We start from the raw sequence: 25,416 nt of genomic DNA, 5'->3' as shown, positions 1-25,416 counted from the left end.
CTCCCTGACATCCACCCTCCGCTTTGAAAAGCAACGACTGCCTCCTCGCACACAGGAGCCGTCCCCCGGGTGGGGAGGAGGGACCTGCGGGACGGTGGGACCCCCACCAGCGGGAAGGGGACGGGGCAGCCAGCCAGTAGCTCGCTTTGCTGGGGCAGCCGGCCTGCGAGATCCACCCCCCCTCCGCACTGAAGCAGACGTTGCTGTTTGTTGGTGGAAGCTTTGGGGCTTTGGCTCAGCTCAGTTCAAAGAAATGCAGTTGTGCCTCGGAACGGAAAGGACGGTGCACCAAAACTTGCGCTTGCGAAGGCCTGGAGCAAGCCCCCCTGCCCCAGCGCTACTCTGATACCACGTGCGGCAGAAGCCGCCTTCCCTCGCCCCGAGGAGCTGCCGTCACTTTGGCCTGCCGCACGGACCCTCGTGCTCCCGCCTGCGAGCCTGCTGCTGCACGGGCTGCGGGACTCCGGCTTTGCTCGCCCACGTCCCCGCTGCAGCAGCCCCACCGCATCCATGCCACACGCTCCGATCCGCCAGGCGACGGGCGCTCACCGCACGCCTCCCAGCAAGCAGCTCTTCAGCATTAGACGTGATCCCCCCGCTTCCGCTGGAATTAAACGAGGATTAGTCCACCCAAATACACGAGGTTTGAGAACAGCTTATTACGTTTGAAGGTTTCTTGTGGTTTTTCAGCATCTTATGTACTTGGTCATCACACAAGCCGATGTTCTTTAATGTTCAAAATTTGTCGCCGGTGCCTCGCCCCCTCCACAAAGGAGGAAACGGCAGAGCCTGCTCTTTCTACTATTTGCTGAATTTGTGCTTGCAGCCAACAGCCAAGGACAGCATCAACCACCCGGCCTTTCACTCGACATGACTGCAGTCTTCTTGCAAGGAGAGAAACGTGTCGGCCTCTCACTTTCCCATGCCACAACCAGGTGCCGAAGTCTTTCAAGCCACCAGAAACAGGATGAAAGCAAGCACACCAAACTGTTCAAGCTGTGAGTTAGTAACACAAGCAACACAAAAGGCTCAAGTTTATTTGCTTTGGCATGCCTGCTACTGGAAACACAGCCTAACAGGTCTTTCAGAATCTATTTAAAGCCCCCAATTACTTTTCCCTTTGGCTGCCACCTAGTATGTCAAAATTTTACAGTGGAATTAAAATGTCCCCAAGACACAGGCTTATGCAATGGAAACAGTGACCTATACGAACCGGGAGTTACTGTACCAAACCAACCATTTCCCTCAGTCAGGGTCTTGCTTTGCAGTGTTAGTGATCGTTCAGGGCTCAGAATTCATTGTTGCTAAGGTTTACAAAGTCACCGTTTTTCTGAAAAATACAAGTATGGAGTGACTTTTCCAGTGGTACAATACAGGAATGCACAAATTATTGCACTGTTTTATATTTAACATTTATTGCATGTCAGTGGTTCAGAGCCTGGTAAGAAAGCCCGTTACCGTACACTTTGGTTGACTTTCTGCCCAACAGCTGGAACTGAAGCTGGGTGCTGGCCACCTAGAATGATATGTAAGCAAGCTAACAAACTATCAGCACACAGAGTTGGCTAAAAGATGCAAAGAAAAATAACGCTTAATGGCCGCTGGCCAAGGGAAGCAGAACACATGAACACAGTGGGACTGGAGCCTGAAACACAGTAAAGTGCAGGAAAACAGCATCAATTTTGCTGCCCGGTGCAAGTCAGGAAGGACCCTGGATGCACCCGGCTGAAGCCGGCATAGAGCAGCACGTAACTTCCAATTTCTGTTCTAGCCTCCACACCAGGTAGTGTTCTTCAGCTGACTAATATGTGGCGCTTTGTTGTTTTGAAAGGGCCACCTATATTGGTGTGCACTGTTTTGCAGAGGTCCTACAGGGATTAAGAACCTTCAAGGATAACAACCCATTTCTTAGAGTTTCTCTGCTCTGCAAAAATCAGAAGGCCTAAACCCAGCATTTGGAAGTGAAACGCTTCCACAGAGAGCATGGCCAAAGGCTGTAGCAAACCATTTATTTCTGTGATGATGACTGACAGAGGAAAAGACTGTTAATTCAACAGTGCTGTTAAAAAAAACCCCAAAACGTTCTAAAGTTTTGTTCTCTCTGCTTCTGTGGCATTCAACCTGTTCACAATTCGGTTTAGTTGCCTTTTTTTCTGGTAAATGTCCATGAGAGTCTTACTACCTAGAACAGAGCAGTATTTGTATCTCTTACAAAGAGCATTACAGTTACTCAGTTTGCCATTTGCTTTCAAATGCCTTAGTCTATATCATGATTTCAGCAAAAATATCAAGATTGCTTTCTCTGTCATCCTCAGGCTCCAATTCTTCATTGTGATCCTTTGGCACAGTGTGTACATCTTGTTCTTGAATAGTCTTTCTCTTTCTTCTGTGAACGTACACAGAGCGATTCTTCTCCGTCTCCTCGGAAGGTGAGTTGTCTGCACTGATGGCAGTTTTCAAAGCTAACTCTAAGCGTTTGTAGAATCTAGAAAGAAACCATTGTGTAGTTATTATTTTTGTAGGTTTGCTCAGGATCTGCAAAACTACTCTGAGAAACTAATGCTTTTGTAATATAATCAAAATGTGCTAAGAGAAGAAAATCGTTACTAACATTCAAATGTTCTAGCCAATACTGGAAGAAAAATTAGAAATATCAGCACGCGTCCTTGTGTATGCCATGCCACGCCACTTCTCTTTGTAACGCCTGTATGTTAGAAATCAATTAGTGGAGGTACTCATGTGCCATTAAGACCCCGTTAATCTTACAGAAACTGGTATCAGGTTAAAAGTCTGATGAATGATAGCATTAATGATCGGATGGACTGCTACTATTAGCAATTACTTTTAACTTTAACAACTGCAGAGATTTTCAATGGACATATAAACCGTAACAGGTCGCAGTACATGTAGGTGTCTCTCCAGCGTCCTTTTGATCCTCATGCTCTTTGGCTCTTCTGCCTAATTCTGTTCCTCAGCTGGAGACAAACATCAAGACCCAAAGTGCGTGTAACCTTCCACCGCCTTCATAAATCATCAGTTTTGGAAACTATACAAAGCATTTGGTGGCTTAATGTGTGCATTGCCATCTGAATACTTCTGAAATGGTTACTGTGTTAGAATAACAAATGCTGTTATTAGAAAAAGAAACTTAAACCCTACTCAGTAACAAAGACAGTCTGCAAACTCATGTTGTTTATAGGTTTTCGCTTAAACAGTTTATGGTCTTCAGAGGTCAAAAAATTAATTGAAATTGCATTTTAGACTTTGGGGGGGGTGGGGGTGTCTGGTGGTTTTTTTTTTTTTTTTTTTTTTTTTTTTTAACGTAACCTCTCTCACTTTTGGATTTAGATGTCATGAATAGAAGGATTGGTGTACTCTTACAAACCTGTCAATCCTCCTTGTGTTTTCTTCCATTTTCCGATTAGCTACATGTATCAGAAATTCAATATATTCTTCGGAGACCATCAGTTTCCCCTTGTGGCTCAATGGAACTTCTAAGCAATGAGTGCTCCGGACAGCCTAAAAACACACACAGAAGGATTTACCTAGAATTAAGTTTTTTATTTCATGAAGGTTATTTAAGTTATATGGGGAGGTCATATTACAGGAAAAAACCCACTTATCTACACAAGTGGTTAGTTTGCTGTCAACTAAAGGAGAAATATTTTTTTGCTACAGTATGCCCTGTGATAGCTGTCAATCACATTACAATTCAGATCGTGGCTTGTAAAAAAAAAAAAAAAAAATCAAGGTTAACAGTAACGATACGATTTTGTTATATTCCTTACAGATAAGTAGAAAAGTCCTTACCATCATAATTTTTCCTCCTCTGCCAACCGTAATACCAGAGTTCCTGAACCCAGAATCGACAGCCACTGAATGCTGCAGAACAAATAAATGCCTTAAACAGGTCTTACACTCTTTCACAGCAAGAAATAATTATGGATGGGTTGCAATGCAGTTTACAATCTCAGTTTTGCAAAAAAACCTATTCAAAACCATCTCCCCAAATTAATGTAGTAATAGTTACATTAAAACGCTTTTAAGATCAAACCCACGTAGTATCACAAATTGTGGTTGGTTTTCAAAGAACCACAGTCAACCTTGGTTGTCTAATCTTAATCCATTAGTGCAGATGGGACATTAACGTCTCTCTGGGCACTGTACTATTTTACCTTGAAGAGCTGGTAACCATATAGACAGTCGTGCAACACTTTTTTAGCTAAAAGTGCAGCAGCACTATAAAAGAAGCTAATCAACTCTCTTCTACATTAATGAAGGAACACCCCCGTCATGCATTACTCTCCGGAGTCATTCTGGAAAAGCAGAGGGCAAAGGTACTACTCGATGAGTTAGAACACTGGAGCCAAATGGCCTCGCCAGTAGCAAAATGACATCTAAAAACTCATCACTTTCAGCCAGTGAAAGCAACCTAGGTTCACTGGGAAAAATTTTTTACCAGGCAACCTGCTTCAGCTCGAACACTGAATTGTAGTCGAGTAATTTTGCTTTCTAAAAAGTACAGCAAGATCTCTCCTAAGTTTAAAGCTGTGTTTTCTTCATCAGCTTACTTTAACTACCCTAGTTATTAAACACACAGCACATCTGGGACTATTCTTAAGTGCTAAAGCTTACTCAGGAGCCAATACTTTTACTTTTACAGCAAGGAATATAAGAGAATGACAATGTAATGCTGTTACTTGATGTAATTTTACCAGAAGCTGTGCATCTTGCAGCTCTTGACATAGCACGTGAAGAACAAATGGTTCAAACTTGAGCACAACGTCACCAGTGGCTTTCTCTAGTGCTGTCATCTGGAAAATACACCAAAATATTCATATTAATACTGCAAGTGTGTACTGTTACCACACACACACACACACAAAAGCTAGTCAGTGTGTGAAACAAGCATTAAAAATGCAGCAAATGAGTTCCAAGCAATCAGGTTTGTTCAGCTGCTTTTGATTTTTCATTGCTCGTAATACATAGAAATTCCATGGATTTCCATGATTCTGTTTGCTAAACTGATTAGGTTTGATAGAAATTCATTGCAAGATAAGACTTTAAAAACTTGAAAAAGTGCGCTTCCCTGTTTATTTCTTCGTACATTCAAACAAATCGATACAGTCAGCACAGCATGGGAATAGGACTGTTTTACTGCAATCAGATGAAACCTGAGCAGGTTTTTTTATTCTATTTTTTTTTTAAACTGTTCTTTAAAATCAAGACATTTAGTTTCTGAAGCACATTCCTCAACTTCAGAAAACTTTCTGGGGTTCAGCAGATTAAATTCATGGCCTAACATACTTGATCACATTTTAATCCTAGCTTAAATAATAATGCATAGCCTACTGTATAAGAGTTATAAAGATAAAAAATTCAGAGGTTGAAATTAGAGGCATAAACCCACAAGACAAGAAAAAAAAATGAAGTAACTTCATAATTATAAAATTCAAGAAATTACCTTCAGACCCTTCAGTTCTGCTAGAAGACTGAGATGCTAGTGGCAATTCTTCCTGGATTTGCGAGTGTGGAGAAAGCTGTATGACGTTCTGCATGGCTTACTATTACCATTTCTCTACTTTTCTATGCGGTCTTTATGCAGAGAAATCTTAAGGGCTGGTATTATTTTCTTCCATTCAGAAAGGTCTCTTTGAGGCAGTTATGTTACTTATTTCATTGTATGATCATGTAATCATAAGCACTATTTGCCCCCGCTTCTTGTTTGCCTTCCCTTGCTTAATTCACAGCACTAAAAAATTTGCTATGTTAACTTGAGAAATTTCAGCTGTTTTCCCATTCTTTGTTGTTTTGTCTAGCCCTTCTCATCTGTCTCATAAAATGAAAATATTCAATAAAGTCTTCAGGAAATAATCAAATTCATATGTTTTTTTTAAGACATGATGGCATAAAAGAAAACTGCTGAAGTAACACTCTCTCCTTTCCTTTAAATATTGAAAAGTATTTAGATGTATTTATGCAGCATCTCCTCCATAAATGTTCTTATTTTAAGTTGAAAGCAGGTCTTTCTGAACAGCTAAGTTTGTAATTTGTGCGCCAGATTTTAAAAAATGCCCCAAGTAACCACAGCTGCGCTAAAGCTGATGAGAAACAGAAACGATCAACATTGCATAATGCAGTGCTGTACAGAAATACCTAAGCTAACTTACTTAGCGTTTGCTTGGGCCTGGAAATGAGTTGTGTTGACACAGTGCTCCACTGAGGTGAATTCACCCTGCCTGAGAGCGTGCTAGCACGGTCAAACAGCTTCCTTATCCAAAGCCAGGCTCTGCAGAGTTCGTGTGGTTTCTCTCCGCAGCGCAGCACAGCACAAGGCTGGCTGTGTATACTCCTGAGGCCCCCGCCTTGGGCAGTGCCTGCTCGGGCTGTGCTGATTTCAGCAGGAGTACAAATACACACGGCAGTCGGCATTCATGGTGCGTAACACAGGCTGGGACCCGCCACGGACGCGTGTGCTCCCTTTTCAGGCACGTTTCCGTGATCCCTTTTCAGACGCTTTCCCGTGTTTGGGAGCTCTGTTCTAGCCATCTGAGCAACACCATGCCCTGCCTCAGCAAAATGATCCGCATCCATTGTCGTTGGAAGCCAAGTTAGCCGGACTTGTCTCCGAGACAAGTACTGTAACAGAGAATGCATTATTAGCTGCGATCAGCGTGTGTGATATTGGTGAGGGTGTTTCTAAGGGTTTCTGTTTCTCTGAAAAGGCTAAGTAATTTAGCAGATACTCTAGAGGTAACTTTTCAGTGAGAATACAACTAGTTAAGAAAGTCATACTGACTGAAATTACCTATGCCGTTAGCACTGCCCCAAAGCTGTCTTACAATACATGTTTCGTCAAAAAGCTTATTAATGGAACAAAATATTTTCAGTAAAGGTTTTTTATTATCTTACTGCACCTAAATAATTAATTTCCTGCAAACTCAGTTTAATAGGGAAATACTGAAAGTAATTTTCTATTAAGTCTATGAAGCCTGAGGCCCTGATTTGCTCCCAGTGAAGTGGATGGGAAAACACCCAATGGGAATAGGATTCGGCCCCTCATCTCTAAAGAGTCCAAGTCTAACCGCTGTCATGAAATGGCAGAAAGTACCTGTCAGTGACATGTAAAAAAGCTTCCACAAATGAAAACACCTCTATTCCAAACACAGGAGCAATTGCTAAAGTGATACAAAGCAGAAAACAACTGACTGCGTTTAATGACTGGCCACAGCAGCGCGTTTGTAGAACGCAGCCCTTGTTCTAGAAAGAGTGTGTTGGTACTACGGCAAACGCTGCGCAGCTGCAGTCACGTTGCCAGCTGGGTGTAAGTTACAGTCCGATGAGGGCAGTGCACGGCCCACTGCATTCGGCAAAACCTGCTCACGAGAAAGGGATGAGATGACACCTCGCCCGTGAGATACGCTGTACCGACACTCAAGCTAGACATTTGGAAGGTTTGTCAGCAATATGCCAAGCCAGCAGCTGATGGCACACCTTACAGTCTGTCCGGGCAGATGTGGACAAAACTGTGTGTGCATAGGTCCTGGTAGAAGTGAACACTCTGCACACACACATCTTCAAGGATTAAACAGCAGCTGGCCGAATTCTGGTGCACATACATCCAAAAATCCAAAGTTGAAGGTGGTCGAGATTCACACCAATAGCGCCTCAAGGAAAAAGTACGCCAGTTCAGTTTTACACTGCTGTGTAACTATGAGATTATATTTGTTTCATATCAAAAACCTTGCAAAGAGGTCCTTCATAATACATGATGCTTTTTCTCTAAGCATTGGGAGGATAAAGGGATAAAAATAAACTACCAAACCAGTGTCCTACGTTCGTATTGTTGAGGTTAATATACGCAGTGAGGTCAAGTGATCTGACAGCCAAAAAACACAACACACAGCATACGCGATCCTGACTTCCCTTCTCATTTCCTACATACTGCACTAGCAAAGCTTTATCATACATTAGAGTATAGTAGTTTAAAAATTAATCAAAGACATTTTTCTTACACTTGCAATTCATGCATTAAAGAAAATCCCATCTACCTGTTAAAGAGAACAGGAAAAATCAGAGTATTTCCTCTCATAAGAGTCAGCAACGACCTACTGTGTCCTACTCAGCCTGAAATTTGCTGATGGAAATTCCAGCAAGCTCTGCTTTGCTAGAACAAATACTAATGAAGACAAATATTTTGGAGGAGTTTTTTTGTGTGAGAACGTGACACGTGTGAGAACGTATGCATATGGGAAAGTGAGCTATGAATTGAGTGAGAAAATTTTGACCTTGTAACCACTTCTTTTTTGGGACAGACAAAGCAAAGAGATGTATGCAGAGAGCAGACTAATTTGAAAGCATACTAAAAAACCCCTCCACTCACTAAAAAAACCCCATATGGGTTTTTTTTTTAATTTCAGGGGATTTTAAGATACTAAATTAAAAATGCAGTATAAGAGATTCGCTGTTACAGTAGTTTCAGGTGCCTGTAAATGAAAGGCTGTTAGCACAGTGAGCTGGGCTCAAGCCAGTTTTAAATTCAAGACAGTTTTTTAAACTCAGGACAGTTTTAACCGTCTTGAAGGAGTTATTACGTAGAAAATGAACATGCTCACCGGCATGCTTACCTGCACACATCTACATTTAATGGAAACAAAGGAATTCATTTTGGTTGCTTCTGGAATTGCTGACCAAAACAACAAAGCAAGAATGGCCATAACTTATGAAACAGTTGATGAGGACAAGACAAAATATTTGTTAATCACAACTGACCCATTCTGAAAGAGGTATTACAGTTACCGCATTAATGTCTATGTCAGGCTCTAACTGCTGGAGAACGGGATAAAGGCCACATTATCCTGCATCTGTGTCCTGCAGGAATGTTGCTCCTTGAGTAAGCATCATCTCAGATGCTCCCTGACACAGAACTTTTACTGGGCAAACGCCTAGCTTCATACAGCAATTGTTACTTCGGTATTAACAAGGAAGACACCATTTTCATTTAGCCCAGCGTAGTCTGCTAATGACCAGGTCATCGCTGTCCAAACACCAGCAAGTATCCTACAGAAATTAAGCTTATTTTACTTTTGGATAGGAAGGCTTTTAAATCAAATCTAGTCTCCAGTGCATATCTTGCTGGCAATCCAACAAGAAGGGAAAACAAAGAGCAGATAAAAAGCTGCAGAAATGAAAAATACGTTGTTATACTAACAGTAATCTTTCAGGAAAGAAAGAACACTTGCTTAGAAAAGCATTACTTCTGCTTATACTGAGTAAGGAAAGGGCTTTGAAAAAATAAGATTTTCAGAAGTTGTTTTTTGGAAGACAGTCTTCTGCTACAGAAGCAACAGTAATTACTGACTTCTTGTCGAACAATCGCGACGTGGAGATTATGTGACTCCTGACAGTAAGAAATTATTCAAGTTCCATGTTAGCTGCATTTACAGCTACGCAGAAAATTTGGTAATAAGCTTAAAATCATTCTCTTCAACACAGGTCTTAAGAATTTATGAAGTAGAACACCTGGAGAAAAGTTTATTTTGCACTTAGAGTGTCAATTCATCTCAGTAACAGGCATAAAACCCCTAAAGGTTTCTTTAGGTTTTACATGACGTGTTTTCCATGACATCAGGAACATTACATTAAATAAATATAAGAGTTGTATCGTATTGTCCTCTTACCACATCGTCTTTGATGCACGTTTCGTGGGTTACCATAAGCCACGTGCAGTTTTTCTTGGGGATCTCACAGCTGTTTATCTCCTGGTAACGAAGAGAAACGATTAAGCGAGCACTACAGAGAGGCGATGCTTGATCTTGTGCTTGTGTAAAAAAGCGCTCCTTCAGGGTAAGTAACGGCGCTTTTAAACACGCATGTCTTCTTGAGGCACGAAAATCTATTTAGATGGAAGCAGATGGAAACCGACCCATCGACGCTTATAGACGTTCGCAGTCGGAGAAGGCTCCCAGTCCGAGGCCCAGCACGAGAAGGATTTACGTCCCAGCGACCGCTACGAAAAGCGGGAGACGGCGAACCACCGACGGCCGCTTCCCGCGCCGCAGCCTGCTGCGCGCCGCGCCACGGCCTCGCCTCGGCCGCTTCGCCCTCGGAGCTCCGAGCCGCCGGCCCGGCGCTCCCGCCGCCGCCAGGGCGCGAACCCCCCGCGGCGCGCGGGGCACGGCACCGCGGGCCTGCGCCGCCCCCACTCGAGCAAAGCCGCGCGTTCCCCCGCCGCCCCGGCCCGCGGCCAGGGAGAGGCACCGCCGCAGCCGCCCCCCCGCCGCCCCGCCTCGGCCCGGCGGGCCCCGAGAGCCGGGGCCCTCCAGAGCTCCGCTGCCGCGACGGGCGCCGCGGCGTCGCCGGGCCCGCCCGGCCCCGCGCCGGCGGCGGGCGGCCGCGGGACTCACCGCGGCGCTGCCCTGCGCCAGGACGAGGCGGCCCGAGCAGGAGCTGGTGGTGCAGAACCGGGCCCGCCCGTTGAGCAGCTGCACGACGGCGGCGGCGCGCTCGTCCAGGGCGCCCTTCCTGCTGGCGTCCGCCCGCGCCAGGCGCTGCGCCTTCCGCTGCCGGAAGGCCGCCATGAGGGGCCCCGGCCCCGGCGCCGCGGTGGCGACCCCCGCCCCGCGCCTACGGCGGCCGCCGCGCGAGCCTGACGGGCGCCCGCGAGGGCCAAACCTCCCCGCGCGAAGGCCGAGGGGCGGGCGGCCGGGCGGGGCGCGGGGCGCGGGACACCCACCGCCGCGCCCGCCCCCCGGCCGCCCCCGCCCCCGCCGCCCATCGGCCCGGGCCCGCTTTCCGCCGCGGGGGCAGGAGCGCGCCGGAGGTAGGCGGTGGGCGCGAGGGCTCCCCGGCGGTCTCCGGGACTCGGCTCTGCCGCGGGCGACGGGGCGGGGCTGGCGGCGGCCCCGCGCTGCCCGTGCCGGCTGTCCCCGGCGCGCGGGGCTGGGCTCCGCAGGCCGAGGCGGACACGGCCGCGGGGCTCCGGGAGGGCCCTGCCTGCGGGAGCCCGGGGGCCTGCGGCGGCGGGGGCTGGCGGGGCGGGGCCTGGCCGCGAGGGGCGTGCCCTGGCCACAGGGGCGTGTCCGGGGCGGGGCCTCCCCGCCGGCGCTGAGGGGGCGGCGGGCCCGGGCGGTGCCCCCCGCCGCGGGGCCGCTCCCTGCCGCGGCCGCCGTTCCCGCCTGAGCAGCCGGTGAGCCTCCCAGGAGGCGGATCCGGCCCCTCTCATCCAGCTGTGCCCCTGCTTGCGGCGGAGGACCAGGGTCAACTTCCCGACCGCCCCGGGGCCCGGGCTCCCGGCGGCCGCTCTGAGGCGGGGGAGGCCCTGAACAGCTCGGGGCCGCCGCGCCCGCGCTCCCCTCCCCTCCCCTCCCCTCGGCTGCCGGGGCACTCGCGGAAGCCCGTCTTGGTGCCCTGCAGTTCAACCCCCGCTGGCCGTGGCCTTCCCGGCCCCATCCCCGCCTCCCGGCGGGGCGCCTCCCGGGCCCTCCCTCGCTGCCTACCGCTCTTTCTGTCTGAGGAGCTGCTCCTCCGTCGCTCGGGCCCGTTGCGGTGTGCGAGTCCGGAGGGACCACGGAGCTTGCAGAGGTTGGTCGTTGACTCTCAGCCAGCTCTCCGGCCTCCCTCAGCCCCGCGGGGCTCTCCGGAACCCGGCGGGATTCCCTGCGGGGGCAGGGCCCGTCCTCCTGCCCGGCAGGCCCCGGTCCTGCCGCTCCGCTGCGCGCTCCTCCCGGGTCCCGAACGCCACCGTCTCCTGCTCGCTGTAGCCGAGGCTGCCCCCGGCCTCCACGCTCCTCAGTCCTTCCCTGCTTGGGAATACGAGGGCACCTCTCCTCTCCGCTCCTCGGTCGCCTGTGCCAGGACGTTGTCACCGAGGCACTCGGGAAGCCTCCTGGATTGCTTGTGCCCGCCTGTTGCCCCTCCAGCAGTTACCGGGGCTGCTGCCGGTTGTCTAGAGAAGGCCTCGTCCTAACGATCAGGCATCGTGCTGCAGAGTCATTTATTAAAACCAGTTTTTTTCTGAGCAGAATAGAAGCCTTCTTTTAATTAGGTTTATTATCACGACGTATGGAAGTGACCTATACCTCAGAAATTACTTCGCAGTGCAGATTTTTGTCAGGTGCCACGGGAAATGTTAGTAGCGTATAACCTTGTGACTCACACTCTTCCTGACTTGAACAGGTAACCAAAAATGTGAAGCCTTACAGACTGTATCAGTTAGGAGAAAAAAATAGTGATTAAGCCAGGTGCTTTTAAAAGCTATAGTCATCTTTGGGAAGAAGCCTGCCTCCGGCTACAGCCCTAAAGTTCTTTAGCTGGAGTTGGCCAAAGTGTGATCTCTTGGGGTCTTTAAGGTTCCTGTGTGCCTGTTTGCTGTCCCGTGATTATTTGCTGTGTACCCAGTAAAGCTCCTCTGTCTGAATCGATCAGATTCCTGAAAGAATTGTGTATAATTTTTCCTGCAGTAGGAGTAACTTGCTCACGGTGTTTTGTTCGAGCGCTTCACAAATGAATGCAGTTGGAATAGTCACAGGTTCATGTGCTGATAATTGTCGTCGCTTCCATTGATGCATACAGGGCTGTGAGCTGCAGCAGCTGAGGGCTGTGGTTCACGGTCTCTGTTGCAAACAGCCGCAGTGGTGAAATCCAGCTGGAATTAAGGATTAGAATCTTGAATGTCTGCACTTCAGTTTTTCCTGGTTTGTTTTAATGTCCTATGGTATTTTCTAATTTTGATAGCTGATGGGTAGTTTTTTGCTGCTTTTTTTTTACATATAAGTTTAACAGTAAGCAGGAGCAGTGACTGGAATGTCACTTGGCTAGATTACCCAGTCAGCCAATGTACGACAGGCTGTTGTGCCAGGACGTAATAGTAAATTGTCACTGTTTTGTACTGTACATCTCTGCATGTGTGCTAGCGGTGCAGTGTTCACAGGAGCTGCTGTAGAAATATTTCTACGGATAAATTATTTGCATGTGATTCTCTTAATACCCATAAAGTCCTGCAAATGGTAGGGTTAATTTTATGCCTTTTGCAAGATTTGGGAAAAAAACCCCAAAACAAACAAACAAAACCCCCAAAATTTAAATCAGGAGTGAGGTTCTGTTTAATCAGTTGCTTGACAGGTGGTTGTTTGATTTCTTTATTTTGAAGATGCAAAATAAATTATGACGGCAATACAATGTTATTGTTTTTTCCCCCCCAGATATTCTGATCACTATGACAGCCACAAGAAATGTGATGAGAGCTGTCAGAGTTTTTGAGTTTGGTGGTCCTGAAGTGCTTAAACTCCAGTCAGATGTCTTAATTCCTGATCCAAAAGAAAATCAGGTATATATGAGTTCTGTGAACTGAAATAATGATATTGAATGATAATAGGTACACTCAGAACAGAATGAAGAATACAAGCCAAAACTTTTCATCTTGAATAAGTAGTTTTTGATCAGTGTATTCATACTACCTGAGGCATCACGTTTAACAAATGTGGGCTTTTTACTGTTATATGGGCTACATATTCCATATAAAGGAATTCCTCAAAATAGCTTCAGTTCAACACTAGATTTTTTTCTGACTCTGTTTAAGAATTTAGTTAAAATGCCATGATATTGTGCTGTGAATTCAAGTTCTAAATCTTTTAGTTATTGCTGAAGAAGCATCTTTTCTTTTAGGTGTTAATTAAAGTCCATGCCTGTGGGGTAAATCCTGTTGAGACATATATTCGTTCTGGAAATTATGCTAGAAAACCAGCTTTACCCTATACTCCTGGCTCAGATGTAGCTGGTGTAATAGAAGGTGTTGGGGAACATGTGACTGCATTCAAGGTATTTATGCATTGGGTTTTAATTCATTATTGTTTATTGTATCCTCTTTGTGTGATTGCTATACTACTGTTCCTGTTTTTATTGCTTACAATCATGTAATCTATTCGGGGGGGAAAATCACCTTCATTGACTGGTAAAAGCATCCAGCGAGATCATATTGGCAATCCCGTCTGCAGACGGAACGGTAGGGAAGTCTTTAATGCTGTTGACCTCCAAGAGTTAAAAGGTCTCAGAAGAGGCACTTCAGTTTGTCTGCTTGAAGCAATGGTATCAGGTGTACAAAAGTTGCGGCCCAGAACTATTTTTATGGTATCGCAGAAGTATTTGAAGTTGGATGCTTCGTGTTTGAGGTAATAACTTCATGCAGAACTGAAAAATTTTTGGTAAAGTTTTTTTGGGAAATGGAAATAGCTTTTATTTTACTGACTTATAAAATCCCATAAATTACATATTTGTTGTTAAACCTGTTCAAATACTTTATTACTCCAGTCTAGTAATTTTACTTAGATTTTCTCAGGAGGAAAGTCTTGGGACAGAAGGCAGTTATCAGTTTGCTAAAAGATATCTATGAAATTTATTTAGTTTTTAAATCTGTTCTTCCTTTAAAGTCACTAGACCGGTGGTCTCAGACAAACATAAAAATTGTAGTTAAAATTGTGTTGGAATTTCCTGACTTGGAATTTATGTAACTATTGTGGGAGAGATGAGAGACTTGGTTATCTAGGGAGAAGAATCATGTTTATTCATGTTTTCTTATCGGTAGTTTGCTATATCTGCTGTGCGTGCTTTTCGTTTCTTTTGGAAATCGTGGTGCTCTTTGCTTGAACGAGAGAGATGATGGGACCAATGTGTGCCACACACAGACGTCCTGAAAATGCTGAGTAGCCAAGCTCATTCATTTGCGTACTCATAATGCTTGAGCAACAGCCATCCTGATACGCAGCCCTCTGCACAGCAGTTAATACGCGACGTCTGCAAACCAAACCGACATAGTCCACACGCTGTACGCTTATTGTGATCGACGTGCAAACAGTAGAAAAATCAGAGCCTAGTAACGGTGAATGGTAGTGGATACTGACGTTGCTCTGTGAGCGGGCTTGTACGAGGCTGGGCGCTGGCCTGGGCCGCAGCAGCCGGCGTTGTGCTCCTGCAGCAGGACCGCAGCGCCTGGGCCACGCGCGTGCAGCACGCTGCCAGCGGTGCGTTTCCTGGATCACCGACCGAATGGCCGGTTTGAGTGTTCCCTATTGAGGAACAGCAGCGACGTTTAGTTACCTTCGGGCATATTAAGAGTATATCTTTTCTCCACGTTTAAACAAAAATAATTGAGAAATGTTTCTTTTGTGTTTGTAAAAGCTTTTGAGGTTTTGCATCTGGAATCTGTGGATGGAATTCTTTAGTGTTCAGGTTCACTAAGGTTAATATTGCTGAGACGGTAGGTTTGTGTGTTACACTGTAGAGCGGGGCTTATAATTATGGCACTTTAAGTATATGAAATTATATGGTTTGTGTTGCATTGATTGTATGCATTTATGCATTTATAAAAATCTGCATTTATAAAAATGCATGATTGATGCGTTTATAAAAATCTTCTCTGAGGCAAATATAACTGGTTATTTTTAATAGGAGAGCTGTTAGAAATAGCCTGAACTTCTGTGAACTGGTTCTTAATGTATATTAAGGAAAAAATAAGGGAGGTGACTAATTTCTCTATTTTCTTTCCCTCCTTTCTAGAAAGGTGACAGGGTTTTTACCATTGGTACGATCTCTGGAGGATATGCAGATTATGCAGTTGCTGCAGCTAATAGAGTCTTTCCTTTGTCGGATAAATTGGACTTTAGGCAAGGAGCAGCGATTGGAATACCCTACTTCACTGCTTATCGTGCTCTTTTCCAAAAGTAAGGTGCCAAATCTAAGTTTGTGCATTTTGCTTTGGAATATTTAAAATATTGAAGCCCATATTTTCATTGTCCTGTAAAATGGGGGGAGATCAATGAGTGGGAAATGTTTAAAACACTTAAGTTAAATTTGTTATACTGATGGAATTGTCAGATAATTGTTACCTAGAAGCTAGTGACTGTATTTTCCTGTTAAGTATTTCTTCTTAAGAGAACAGACCTGGAAAGGCTTCTGCAATAAGTATCACGTAATAAAAGGTGTAACTCTTTTTCAGTACACACTGGTATTTTAGCTAGGGAAGAAAACCAGGAATAGTTCTAATGTCTTAATTAAACGGACAATGTGCTGTAGAGCAGACCCACCTCTTTTCTTCATGAGCCTCTCTGCCAGAGAGACTCCGTGTACAGTGCTGGCTGTTGCCATAGGACAGTATAATGGGTAAAAGCCAGACTTCCGTGTCAGCTAGGTGAGAGCTTAGGACGGGAAACCTGGTTTAGTTTGATAGAACAAATGATTACAACTAGTGTGGTTTATTGTAAGATCTGTAACAGGTGAAGATCTTCAGCTGAGGTTCAGTACCAGACTGTTACTTGCTGCTAGTTGCATGTTGACATAATTGCATATTACTTAAATTCATAAATGATATGGTTTATTTTGCCTCCTTGTTTTCCCAAAGAGGCTGATTATACCTGTTTAGCCGTAACATAAATTGGAAATAATACTGTGCGAAAGATGAGATTTGATGTCAGTATATGCAACCTGATGCTTAATGATTATGTACTGCAATCATAATGCCAATATTTTCTGTTTTTCCATTCAGAGGGCGTGCCAAAGCAGGGGAACGTGTGCTAGTGCATGGTGCGAGTGGGGGAGTAAGTATTTTGTGAAGGCAGGTTAGAAGAAACGCTGCTTTCCATCCTTGTATCTGCTTTTGTCTGTGATACGATTTATGGTCGCGTTTATATTAATTAATGCATTAACAAAATTAGGTTTTTATTTCAGATGCTTTAGGATACTTTTTTCTTAGAGTAAACCCTGTTATTCCAAATAACTATGAAACTGCATGAGTGATTGTGTAAGGCCCCTAATAGAGAGAGTCACATACTAAACACATTGCTGCAGTCAGAAGTTGGTCTGGAAGCTTTATAACCGGTCTTCCTGAGATAAAACTAATAGCAGAAAGCTGTAGTTTTAAAATTTGTACAAGTTGTTCTCAGTTCTCTGAGTAGTAATCACTGGTGCATCGCAGCTATGCATTTCTGGGATATTTTTACCCATTAGCTAACAGCTAGCTGCACAAGGAGAGATACCGGAATATATAAATTAATGACTGAATACTATGTGAAATTGAACGTATAGTTTTTTTTGGTTTTACATGACAAGCTAACTTTAGATCTCCTTCACACAACATTCTAGTTTAATTTATCCCCCATACTCTGCACTTTGTTGCTCAGCTTCTGCTGATGCACCAAAGAGCTGCTATAAACGGACAGTTTCCTTAATTATTTGGTAGACCGCAAAAAGGCGATTATGACAGTCTCATATGCGGAGGAATTCAGATCTCATTCTAAGATACGAGAATGACATTCAGCATCGTAGCCTTTTTTTTTTTTCTTAAGCTAAATGTAGTGTTTCTATTTTTATTTTATGTTTCTTGAAAAGATACATTGCCTTTGGTTTGCAGAAGTATATAATGCAAATCTGTTGTTCTGTGGACTTGTAACCTTTGCTATAGGAGTACTTGTAAAAGCAGTGAGATCTCTATAGGTATGAAGCCCATGCTGAAGAGAAAAGATGGCTGTGCTGCATCTTTTCTTTCAAGTGATGCTGACTTCCATAATGATTCTTAAAAATTTGCCTCCTTTTGAAATTTTCTCTGAAAATCAGTCTGGCCATGATGTATTTTAATTAATCGTGTTTGTTTTTTCATTTAGTTGAAAACTGGTGATCTGCTATTGAGAAAACAAGGTCACATTTGGCAAACAGTTTGGGTAGATCCTGGCCAGACAGATGGTCATCGCAGATTTTTTCAAGAAGCCTGTCCGTTTATTTTGGGTGTTATTCATACATACAAATTTAAATACCAGAGGCACAGAATGGAGTTTTTATGGTCATTTTTGTTTGTGTATTTATTTATTTGTTTGTTCCCCCCCCCCCCCCAAATATAAAACGTGCATATCTTAACATATCCTGGAGGAGGTATCCAGCTGTGTGGTTGGTACAGTGGGCTGCCGAATCCGTAGCCTCAGGAAGCTGACCAGCTGGGACTGAATCCCAGGGAGGCATTGTATGTGTTGGCTCGTTTTGCTCGTTTTGCTTTCGCATTCTGTCGACACAAAGCAAAACCAAGAGATGGCATTGGTATGCCTCAGGTGATCATTGCCTCCACCGTCAGGTTTTTATGAAGGCATCCCTCACCTCTGAACGTCCTCTGGAGTGCAAACCTGGTATGAGACACTGAGAATTTGGTTTCTAAAGATATCATTTAATCTGTTTGCGAAAGGTGCAAAAGTAGTGTTAATAAAATTTGTGCTTGCAGATTTTCTTTGCAATATATAGTGCTGGTATTCTGTGAAGAGAAAAATTTCCTTGGCCTTCTATCAAATATATATGGCCAACTTTAACAGACAGACAACATTCTACATGGATTTATATCAAATGCTGATAGCTATTAAAAACCCACAAAACTTTACTATGCCTCTGTAAGTATCTTTTCTTTTTTTAAAGACCATTTGGCTATCTTTAAGATCCAAATTACTTATTATGGCTTTTTACTTATTATGGTAACATAAAAAAAATGTTACCAGGCCAAATTTTAACTGGGTAAGTTCTAAGTTGCTGGTAGAATATATAAAATTTAAAATGGTAAGAAAGAAAAAGACTTCTTTTTTCTGTTTCTTTTTTTTTCCTTTCCTTTTTTTTTTCCCCTCAGGTGGGAATAGCAACATGTCAGATTGCCAGAGCTTGTGGTTTAAAGGTTTTGGGTACAGCAGGAACTGAGGAAGGCATGAACATGGTTCTGAGAAGTGGGGCTCACCAAGCATTTAATCACAGAGAAGCCAATTACATTGATAAAATTAAGGTAAGCACGTATCAGGGCTAGGTGATGCAGTATGTATTTTTCTTACTAACAAAATGTGAACAGTTGTTTGCAGAAGTTTTTTAAAGTAGATTTATGGAGGAGCAATAGTGTACTGCCTTTTTCATTTCTACACAATTAAAAACTTTTCCAGGCTGGAAAAGCTGAGCTTTCTTCACAGGCAATGGCATTTAGAAACTCTCGCATTCCAGCAAATTCCAATATGGTAGAATATCATAATTCAGCATATCAAAATATGCTAAAATTAAACTTATTAGCTGTCAGCCTTAGTACAAAGGCTGTATTTAAAATTTAAACAATAAACTGTAAAATGTATGTTATCTGTAGCATATGAAATAAACAGTGGTACCCAAGCACTAATTGCAGTGATTTAAATAACATATTGTGTCCTGTATAGGAATACACAGGGATGGAAGGAGTTGATATAATAATAGAAATGCTCTCTAACGTCAATCTTGCTACTGACTTGCAACTGTTGTCCTATGCGGGAAGGGTGATGGTAAGTATTTTTTGTCACTGACTTTAGTTTGTGCATTTAGCCACGCGATTTAACAGTTATAGCTTGAACTATCTTTTAACTCGTTTGTAACAGGTTGTGGGCTCTAGAGGCCCTATTGAGATAAATCCAAGAGACACAATGAGTAAAGAATCTAGCATCATTGGAGTTAGTCTGTTTCTTGCAACTGAGGTAAGAAACATTTTTATTTTAAAGAATGTTATGTTGGCTTATTCCAGCACCTCTCTATTTCCAGTTAAAATCGTTTGTAGGGATGAAACCATAATTTCACTGTGACTTGTTTGTTCATTCCTTTACATTTTGATTTAATCTCAGAACATCATAAAATATTTTTGGGTTGTGAAAATTGGTTTAACACTTGCATAAACAGTCAATACTTTTCTAAAATGTAAAGACCTTGGGGTAAATGCTGTCTTTATTACATGCAGGAGGAGAGGCACGAATGTGCAACAGCACTCCTTGATGGCATAGAAGCTGGCTGGCTGAAACCAGTTGTAGGCTCTGAATATCCACTGGAGAAAGTAGTTACGGCCCATGAAGACATTATTCATAGCAGCGGTGCTCGAGGAAAGATGGTGCTACTTCTATAAAGTCTTTTTCCATTTATTTTGTAGCAGTTCTAACTGCATCTTTGCTTACATGATTCATTGAATGTATGTTATAAAACATACTTTTGATCAGGTTTGACAGTAACAGCAAATGCTAACTTACATTCATTAATTACATTAATTAATTAACAATCTGTTTTCTTTTCGTAATAAGCAGAGTTGTGTATACTTTAAATTAATTTTTGTAGCTTTTTTGGCTGATGTGGAAATAATAAATTTTCTCTGCTGGTGTGGCCTTGTGATGCAGGGGAAACTAATATCTAAGACAGAATTCGATAGCATGCTCTGTGTGAAGTTATAGTGAGGCCACTGTAGGCAGTGCAAAATGAAGCCTGCTTTTTAAGCAGATACACAAATGTATATAACTAACCATATGCATATAACTAGTACTCTGTAAATTCTTTAGCCACAAAATTTATTCATCTTTTGTCACATAATTTACTTGGCGTAAAAGCTGCTACTGCCAAAATAGTTCACTTTCCAGCTCAAAAGATGGCCAAAGAATCTCTCAAATATGAACTGTTTGGAAGCAGAGGGAGTTTCATTTCGCTATGCCTGACTTAGTACCTGGGGTGAAAGTGTCCCAGTTAATCCAAAGGGACTGTAACTGAAGCGGTATGCCAATACTTGCTACTTTGCAACCGATCATATTGGCAGAAGCAGCTGATTCATTGATGGTAAATGGCTGCATAGAGAGGATTTCAATTCTTCCTGTGACCTTTATTAAATTTAAAGTCACCTGAACCCCTGGCTACAATGAGGAGAAAAGAGAGGCTGCACTGCTTTCATGAGTACTGAGAATTCATGTTATTCCATGAATGAATGTGTATACGTTGTTGACTTGTTCCAAATACAATCCAATTAAGGAAGGACAATTTCTTTGATATGTTGACAGTTTTTACACTCAAAATACTGTTTGTTATTACAGGCACTTCCTTTTAATGATATAATTCTCTAATGAGCAGTGAAGTCATCAGTTGCAGAAGAGTTTTCTCAACTTCAAGCATGAGCTTTTCTGTTCCTTTGGGGAAAAGTGAGTCACAGAATCACAGGATCATATAGGTTGGAAAAGATGTTTAAGATCGAATCCAACCGTAAACCTAACACTGCCAAGCCCACCATTACACCATGTCCCTAAGCACCTCATCCAAACATCTTTTAAATACCTCCAGGGATGGCGACTCAACCCCTTCCCTGGGCAGCCTGTTCCAGTGCTTGATAACCCTTTCGGGGAAGTAAAATTTCCTCATATCCAGTCTAAACCTCCCCTGGCGCAACTTGAGGCCATTTCCTCTTGTCCTATCACTTGTTACCTGGGAGAAGAGACCGACCCCACCTCTCTACAGCCTCCTTTCAGGCAGTTGTAGAGAGCGATGAGGTCTCCCCTCAGCCTCCTTTTCTCCAGGCTGAACAACCCCAGGTCCCTCAGCCGCTCCCCATCAGCCTTGTGCTCCAGACCCTTCCTCAGCTCCGTTGCCCTTTGGACATGAGTCCTTACTAAACAGAAACTTTTTAGAATTATTTTTGTCTGTGAAGGTTACTTGCTTTTTAACATTCGGTCTGGATTCATTTGGTGTCATACTATCATCAATCAGCACACGTTCTCTCAATCCATGTGCAGTTTCCTCAAGGTGGTAGCTTCATCACACTACCATTTTCTAAGTTGTGATTTTTCTCTGAACAGTCATTCATTTCTACTGATGTTTTGCTTAATCTAAACTAAGAAAATAATTGGCAAAATCTTTTGAAATGTCTGTATTTCTCCTCTATGTTTGTGATCCCTTGGTAAAATATTAAGGTAAGAGAGGGCCCCACAATCTGTCTCTTCATAAGCCTCTCGATCAGATCTTAACGTTTTGTTTTAGTGCTTAATTGACCATGATTGTTCTGTGTATGGTTGGGAGAAATCAAATCATGACACACTACTTGTCTCTAGAGCATGAAATCGATTACTTATTTTACCTGTGTGTCCTCTGGGAACAATTGGCTCCTTTCAGAAAATTGGACACTATTCGTGTTGAGCTCTTGCTGACATTCGAGTGTCTTCATTGTACTTAGCAGACATGCCTAAAACAAAACAAAAACCTATGCCTGATCTCTGTTTTTGCATGGTGGTTTTTGGTATTGTTTTTTTTTTTATTAGAGTAGTTGGAATTGAAATATTTTTCAAGCTTGTAGGTATGTGTTAGCATATAAATACTAGGTATACTAAAAAAGTGGAGGAAAATTCTCGACTTATTTACACAGAAAATGTTGCAGGTGATAGCATCTGTCACCTGTAAGATCCTCCTTCTTGCCAAGTGACTTCCCCTTGGAGGAGACCAGGAATAGTTGCATCATTAGAACTGATGCAGTGCCAGCTTGTTTAAAATCTGTCTCAGAAAATATCAGTCTTTCTGCTTGATTTTTCTCTTGTGCATAGCTATGCAAAGAGATGCAAAATACTTGCTTGGAAATGAGATAATATAGCTTTACTTCCTCCCGCTCTCCAAGTGCAGTCTCAATAGACCCGGAAGTGGGTCCTGGGCTTCTTGTGCTCTTCTCCAACAGCCACGTCCCTTGTCCCACTGCTAAATGGATGAAAATATTTTGGCACCTTGTTAATGGAAAATGGATGATTTATGGTAAGTGGATGGAAACCAAGAGAGAATTTTCTTTAGATCTCTAGCAAAAAGACTTCTTTTTGTGTCATTGTAGTTGATTTGGATAACAATAGTTGAAGCATCATGGAATCGTAGAATGCTTTGGGTTGGAACAGACCTCTAAAGATCACCTAGTTCCAACCCCCCTGCCACGGGCAGGGACATCTTTCACTAGATCAGGTTGCTCAGAGCCCCATCCAATCTGGCCTTGAACACTTGCAACGATGGGGCATCCACAACTTCTCTGGGCAACCTGTTCCAGTCCTCACCACCCTCACTGTAAAAACATTTCTGCCTTATATCCAACCTAAACCTACCCTCTCTCAGTTTAAAACCATTGCCCCTTGTCCTGTTACTACAGGCCCTGGTAAAAAAAGTCTTTCTCCATCTTTCTTATAAACAAACCCTCTTTATATATTGAAAGGCCACAATAATGTCTCCCCGGAGCCTTCTCTTCTCCAGGCTGAACCACCCCAACTCTCTCAGCCTGTCTTCATAGGAGGGGTGATTGTTGAGTACATCAGCCTTCTCTGTGTCGGTTGTCCCCAGCTCTCCTGTCTTATTTACTGGAGGTGGTACATATTCTTTAATCTTCCTTTTCTGGCCAACATATCTGTAAAGGCTCTTCTTATTATTCTTTGCGTCCCTTGCCAAATTCAGCTCCAACTGTGTCTTAGCTTTCCTAATCCCATCCCTACGCATCTGGGCAGCGTCCTTGCATTCTTCCCAGGATATCCGTGGAAGTATGGGTGCTCATGCAATTCAAATCTCGCTAGCATAGTTAATGAGACTATTGGGAACTGTTCTTTGCCCAGTTGCATGTTCTGATTTTCTAATTTGAGAGAATGCGAGATAAATAATAAACATTGATATTTTTCTAAATAACTCAGCATAGATACTAATCTTTTTCATAGTCTACATTTTAAAATTAATTCTAATGCTCACACTCACTTTTGGGTTAGCAATCAAGGATAGGAAAGACTGGTGTCAGAGGAAAGACAGGGCATCTGTCCTTCAGTTACACCTAGATTAATGTTTTCTTAAAGGTACTAGTAAGGTCTCATTGGGTAGTATTTTCATCATTTCTCTAAGCTGGGGACAGGGGCTCAGGTCTGAGACAGGTGACACCCTGAAGACAAATATTGTTGCGCAAACCGTAGTGTGTTGGGGGAGGAAATTAGGATGGTTTTCAAGACTCTGAACTTGTGAGCAATAACCAGGCACATATCACAAAAAAAGGAAAGAAAATCTTTACAGTGAGGCTTATGAAACTAATTCAATTCATACTGATGATAAAAGAGCAAGGTCTTGGTGTCAAATAGGGAAGGAATATTTTTCTAATGTGAGGTTAAGTAATAAATGTGAGGGAGATTTTGTCCAGCACCAAGTTGGTACCTGTGGAAGTGCATCTCCTGTGCTTTAAATTAACTTCTTAGTAGATAGGAGACCACTCTAAGTTCAAGATTCAGATTTGCAATGTCAGGCTTTTTCAGGTACGGAAAGGTGTCTTTTAATGCCATGTTAATTTTATTTGGGACTGCTACTCAAGTGATAATTTAAACTTAGAAGTGAATAATTTTTTTAACATACCATAAATAGATACACATCTCCACAAAGATATACATACTTTTCCCAACAATATTAATTCAGCAGGGTTGAAGTAAGTATTTGTATTCGTGGTGGGGGTGGATGATGTTAAGATATTCTAGCTTTTGTCTCGTTATTAAACACAGGACTAAAGGAATATGCTGGATCACTGAGCTAAGTCCTCATTTCTTTCAAGCAGTTTGTCATATAATTGGTTTTGTGAACTTATTGAGCTCCATCTTCTAAAGTAGGTAGACCACAGTACTGTTTGTTCTGTGCAAATGTAAATGTTAGGTCGTTTTGCTTTTATACTGAGTCATTTAATTGTTTCTTGTCCTTATAAACCTTAAAACCACTGCATCAAATGGATTGTTTTGCCAGGGAAGAAGACTGAGTGTTTCTGGAGTTAATGATCTCAAACTAGTATTTCAGTAAGTGCTTTTGAAAGTAGTTGCTGGGGAGGAGAAGGATCAGGCAGGCTCGGCTGTAGTAACGCATTAACTTGGCACCCTGCCGCCTCGTCCCCCCGGGCGTAGCGGGGTACCTCCCGCCTCGGGGCTGCGCAGACGCCCCGATGCATGGCAGCTGGTTTCCTTGTGTGCTGCACTTCCCATAGGAGTGGGGAGCTGCATTTCTGCTTAGTCCGAATGTGAAGGTTTCGGAATGATTAACCCAGTGTAAGTGATGTGGGTAGGTAGTTTTTCAGCTGATTATTCAGGTGAAAGATGCTGATTATTCCTATTGATTCAGGCGGAATGCAGTCTGAGGCAGTGACGGCATGCAGGGAACCTGCAGTTCTGCTTGATGACACCGTTAGAAAAAGTAAAACGTCTTTTAATATTAAGGTACTAAATAGCAGATTAAGAGTAACAGTTAATGATGGATATGATTACAGAGATGATGTGCATATAAAAATATATGTTTTCTTTACACATTGTATGTTTTAAAATATTACTTCTTTTTAATTTGGCCTTTGGTCAGAGGGTATTGTATGAATGAGAGGCTTATGATTTACAGTGACTCCTTTCTTGCTTAGTGCTGCCTCTGCATTGTAGCTAATGCTTGGAGATGAAAGTCAGAGCGGAGTTTTCTTGTCTGTGTGCGCATCGCTGCTGTTAACAAGGGCAGTGTTTGTTACGGGGTTTCTCACCAGAAGGTGTCAGAGTAGTTCTTCTGTTTTTATTACATTGCAGGCTTCTCTCTACAAAGGTAACCTAGCAGAACAGGACAGCATAGCAGGCTGCT

At 43.3% G+C, this 25,416-nt stretch overlaps 3 protein-coding genes across 5 annotated transcripts in view; 1 reads left to right on the top strand and 2 right to left on the bottom strand.

The window, feature by feature from the left end:
• Window positions 1–25,416, bottom strand: part of ACADM (acyl-CoA dehydrogenase medium chain) — a 769,283-nt gene that overhangs the window by 246,484 nt on the left and 497,383 nt on the right. The gene's annotated exons all lie outside the window — the stretch shown is intronic.
• TYW3 (tRNA-yW synthesizing protein 3 homolog) lies at window positions 1,984–11,027 on the bottom strand. The gene is made up of 6 exons (XM_075509021.1): window positions 10,407–11,027; window positions 9,681–9,761; window positions 4,716–4,814; window positions 3,811–3,882; window positions 3,386–3,519; window positions 1,984–2,485 (listed from the first exon to the last, which is right to left on the bottom strand). The coding sequence occupies exons 1-6, from the start codon at window positions 10,578–10,580 to the stop codon at window positions 2,263–2,265; spliced, it is 783 nt and encodes a 260-aa protein (XP_075365136.1). The 5' UTR covers window positions 10,581–11,027; the 3' UTR covers window positions 1,984–2,262.
• Window positions 10,762–21,088, top strand: CRYZ (crystallin zeta). 2 transcript variants are annotated; one of them, XM_075509019.1, is made up of 9 exons: window positions 10,762–10,822; window positions 13,203–13,327; window positions 13,666–13,818; window positions 15,553–15,716; window positions 16,538–16,589; window positions 18,650–18,799; window positions 19,215–19,316; window positions 19,410–19,505; window positions 19,763–21,086. In XM_075509019.1, the coding sequence occupies exons 2-9, from the start codon at window positions 13,217–13,219 to the stop codon at window positions 19,922–19,924; spliced, it is 990 nt and encodes a 329-aa protein (XP_075365134.1). In that variant the 5' UTR covers window positions 10,762–10,822; window positions 13,203–13,216; the 3' UTR covers window positions 19,925–21,086. The 2 variants fall into 2 exon arrangements, with proteins under 2 accessions (XP_075365134.1, XP_075365135.1); XM_075509020.1 differs by lacking the exon at window positions 19,410–19,505 and having other exon boundaries at window positions 19,763–21,088.

Source organism: Mycteria americana, chromosome 7 (genome assembly GCF_035582795.1).
Source record: "Mycteria americana isolate JAX WOST 10 ecotype Jacksonville Zoo and Gardens chromosome 7, USCA_MyAme_1.0, whole genome shotgun sequence".
Classification (NCBI taxonomy): Eukaryota; Metazoa; Chordata; class Aves; order Ciconiiformes; family Ciconiidae; genus Mycteria; species Mycteria americana.
Note: the sequence above shows the minus strand (reverse complement) of the source record. Positions and strands in the feature narration are given on the sequence as shown.